Genomic DNA, 2727 nt, shown 5'->3' on the forward strand with positions numbered 1-2727 from the left:
CTCTGAGGATCCCCGCGCGGGCTCGCTCCTCGTCGGCCTCCTGGGCACCGTCGACGTCGCGGACCTCGCGTGCCACGTGTGCACGGGCGGCTGGGACGGCGACGTCGGCGGGGAGGCGGAGCGGCTGGCGCACTAAGGACGTCGGGGTTGGATCGTTACTCGGGGGCGCGCGCGGGGATGGGGTTCGTGGGATTGGATCGTGGGTGCGCGTCGGTGCAACGGCGCCAGATGAAGTTCAAACGAGGCGGCCGCGGCCCGCGGGCTGGCCGGCGCGGGGGACCAAGCCGCCGCCCCGGCCGCGGCCCGCGGGCCGGGCGGCGCGGGGTCTAGGGCCGGCCGGCGCGGGGGGCCCATTCATCCTCGAAGTCGAGATCAGTGAGATCGCCGCGCCGCGGGCGGCGGCCGCCGGACGAAGGACTGAAGGAGCGAGCACCTGGATAAGCGATCGCGGAGCGAGCACGAAGAGAAGGGGCCGGTTGAGGGCCACGCTGCGCTTCCGCCGACAATTTCAGGTGCTTCAAGAAACAAAAGGCAACGAACACGCAGGCTAAGACGGTGAAAAGTAATTCCAAAAGGTAGCCGGCAACGGAGAACGCGGCCATCCACCCCGCCCACCAGATCTCGCCCTCGACCTTCCGGACGAAACCGTCGAAGCTCATCCCCGCATCTCTCTCCTTCTCGCATCTCGCCACGCAGTCTTTGAACCGATAGAGAGCACCCATGGCTTCGTCGCAGACGCCCTCGCACTGCTCGGAGACGGACACAGACTCCTCCTCGTACTTGTGCTCGCGGCGCTCTCTCAGGGCCGTGCGAAGATCGAAGACGAGTGTCTTCGCGGGCGCGGGCGCCGCCGGCGCCCGGGGCCGCCCCGGCGGCGGCGACGCCTTCTGCAGCTTCCACTCCTCGCACAGGTGCACGCACTGCTCCATGCGCTCCTTCGTCTTCGTGATTATCTGCTTGGGGCACTCTTCGCAGCATTCCGTGAGGGAGCTTTTGAAGCACGCCTCGACGTCCGCGCGCATGTTGGCGGCGCCCGCGGCGGCGAAGGCGGCGGCGAGGCAGAGCATGGACAGGCGCGACGGAGTCATGGCGAGGCGGGGGCGGCGAGGCTCGTGTGCGCGGTGGAGGGTAGAGGCTGCGGGCGGGCGCGGCGTGATCCGGGCTGATCCGGCTCGATCGGGGCTCCCTGGCCTCACTCAAATAGTTGCACCACAAGGTGAAGCAGCCAAGCATGGCCCAGCAGCTAGAATTCTAATCGTAATTGTGCTCGTGCAAGAGGCTCGTGCGCTTGCCAGTTTGTGAGTCGTGTCAATCGCAAGGCCATCGCGAGAGACGCTCGAGCCAGGCAGCGAGTCGTGAGCTTGCAAGAGCATGGCCAAGGGCGCTCGCCGCTGGGTGCGGCGCGCCGCCGTGTCCATCGTGCACAAATCGCGCGCGGCCTGGTCCTGGCTGAGGCGGCAGAGAACGCTGCCGGCGCCGCCGCCGCCGCCGCTCCTGCGGGGCCCGACGCTGCGCGGCGAGGCGGACGCGCTCGCGCGGCACTCGCTGAGCGACTTCGTGCTCGACGAGGTGCTGGCGTGCCAGGGCGGCACGCACTGCCGCCTCCTGGGCTCGTTCCGCGGCGAGGCCGCGCTCGTGACGCTGGACCTGCGCGGGCCGCTGCCGGACGGCGCCGCCCTCGCGGCCGCATTGCCCGAAATGCGAGCCGCTCTCAGCGGCTGGTCCGGCGCGGAGTACAGCTTCTACGCGGCGACGCTGCGCGCGGCGCCGGCGCCCCAGTACGCGCTGCAGATCCACTGCCCGGCGTCCGAGGACGCCGTGCGCCGCGCGCGGCCGACGCGCTTCGTCACGCACGTCGAGACGCCGGAGCTCTACGCGGAGCGCGTCGAGCCCTACGTGCGGCGCCTGCCGCCGGCGACGTGGATCGACCGCGTCTGCGCCCTCGAGGCGGAGCGCGTGCTCTTCGCCGGCGGGCCGGGCCGGGGCTTCGTCGTCGTCGTCGACAGCAAGTGGCGGTCGCACCCGCGGTTCACGCACCACGAGGATCTCCGGGCCGCGTGGCGCGGCGCGCCCTGGACGGACGCGCTCTACCTGCTGGCCATCTCCCGCGACCCGGCGCTGCGGTCCATCCGCGACCTGCGGGGCGCCGGCGCCGCGGCCGTCGTCTCGGCCATGCGCGCGGCGCTCGTCGCCGCGGCGCGCGACGTCTACGGCGTGCCGGAGGGCCAGCTGCGGCTCTTCTTCCACTACTGCCCGCGCTTCTGGCGCCTCCACGCGCACGCCGCGCGCGTCGACGGCCCGGCGTCCTGCGCCGCGGACCGCGCGCACCTCGTCGTCCACGTCGAGGACAACCTCCGCCGCGACCCCGCCTACTACCGCGACGCGACCCTGTCCTACCGCCTCCGCGAGGGCGACCGCCTCCACGCCGTCCTCGACGCGCCCGCGTAAGCATTACAAGTAGCATTACCACCAGGTGGCAGGTGAGCACGCCTCTAAGCACGCAGATGCAACATGGGGTAAACGTTGACCTAGACGCTGGAAATTGCCACAGCATGTGGGCCTTTTGGACTGGCGTCTCCAACTCCGCGCCCCCTTCGGCGGGGCTCATACATCCCAGACTCGCGTGCGAGCGCGAGGCTCCGCTCGAAAACGTACCCGGTCTGCGTCGGTGAGTGAGAAACCGCCGCCGCCGCAGTGGAGCAGCCGCGAGAGCGCTCGTGGCGGCGG

The 2727-nt window shown here is 71.0% G+C and overlaps 1 protein-coding gene across 1 annotated transcript in view; it reads left to right on the forward strand.

Moving 5' to 3' along the window:
- Positions 1-2448, forward strand: part of AURANDRAFT_67917 (hypothetical protein) — a gene marked incomplete at both ends in the record, with an annotated part of 6887 nt that extends 4439 nt beyond the window's left edge. The window contains one exon of the mRNA XM_009043475.1: positions 1455-2448. Within this exon, the coding sequence (XP_009041723.1) occupies positions 1455-2448 (994 nt within the window). The remainder of the gene's footprint in view (positions 1-1454) is intronic.
- Positions 2449-2727: the final 279 nt, after the last annotated feature.

Source organism: Aureococcus anophagefferens, assembly GCF_000186865.1.
Source record: "Aureococcus anophagefferens unplaced genomic scaffold AURANscaffold_55, whole genome shotgun sequence".
Taxonomy (NCBI): domain Eukaryota; class Pelagophyceae; order Pelagomonadales; family Pelagomonadaceae; genus Aureococcus; species Aureococcus anophagefferens.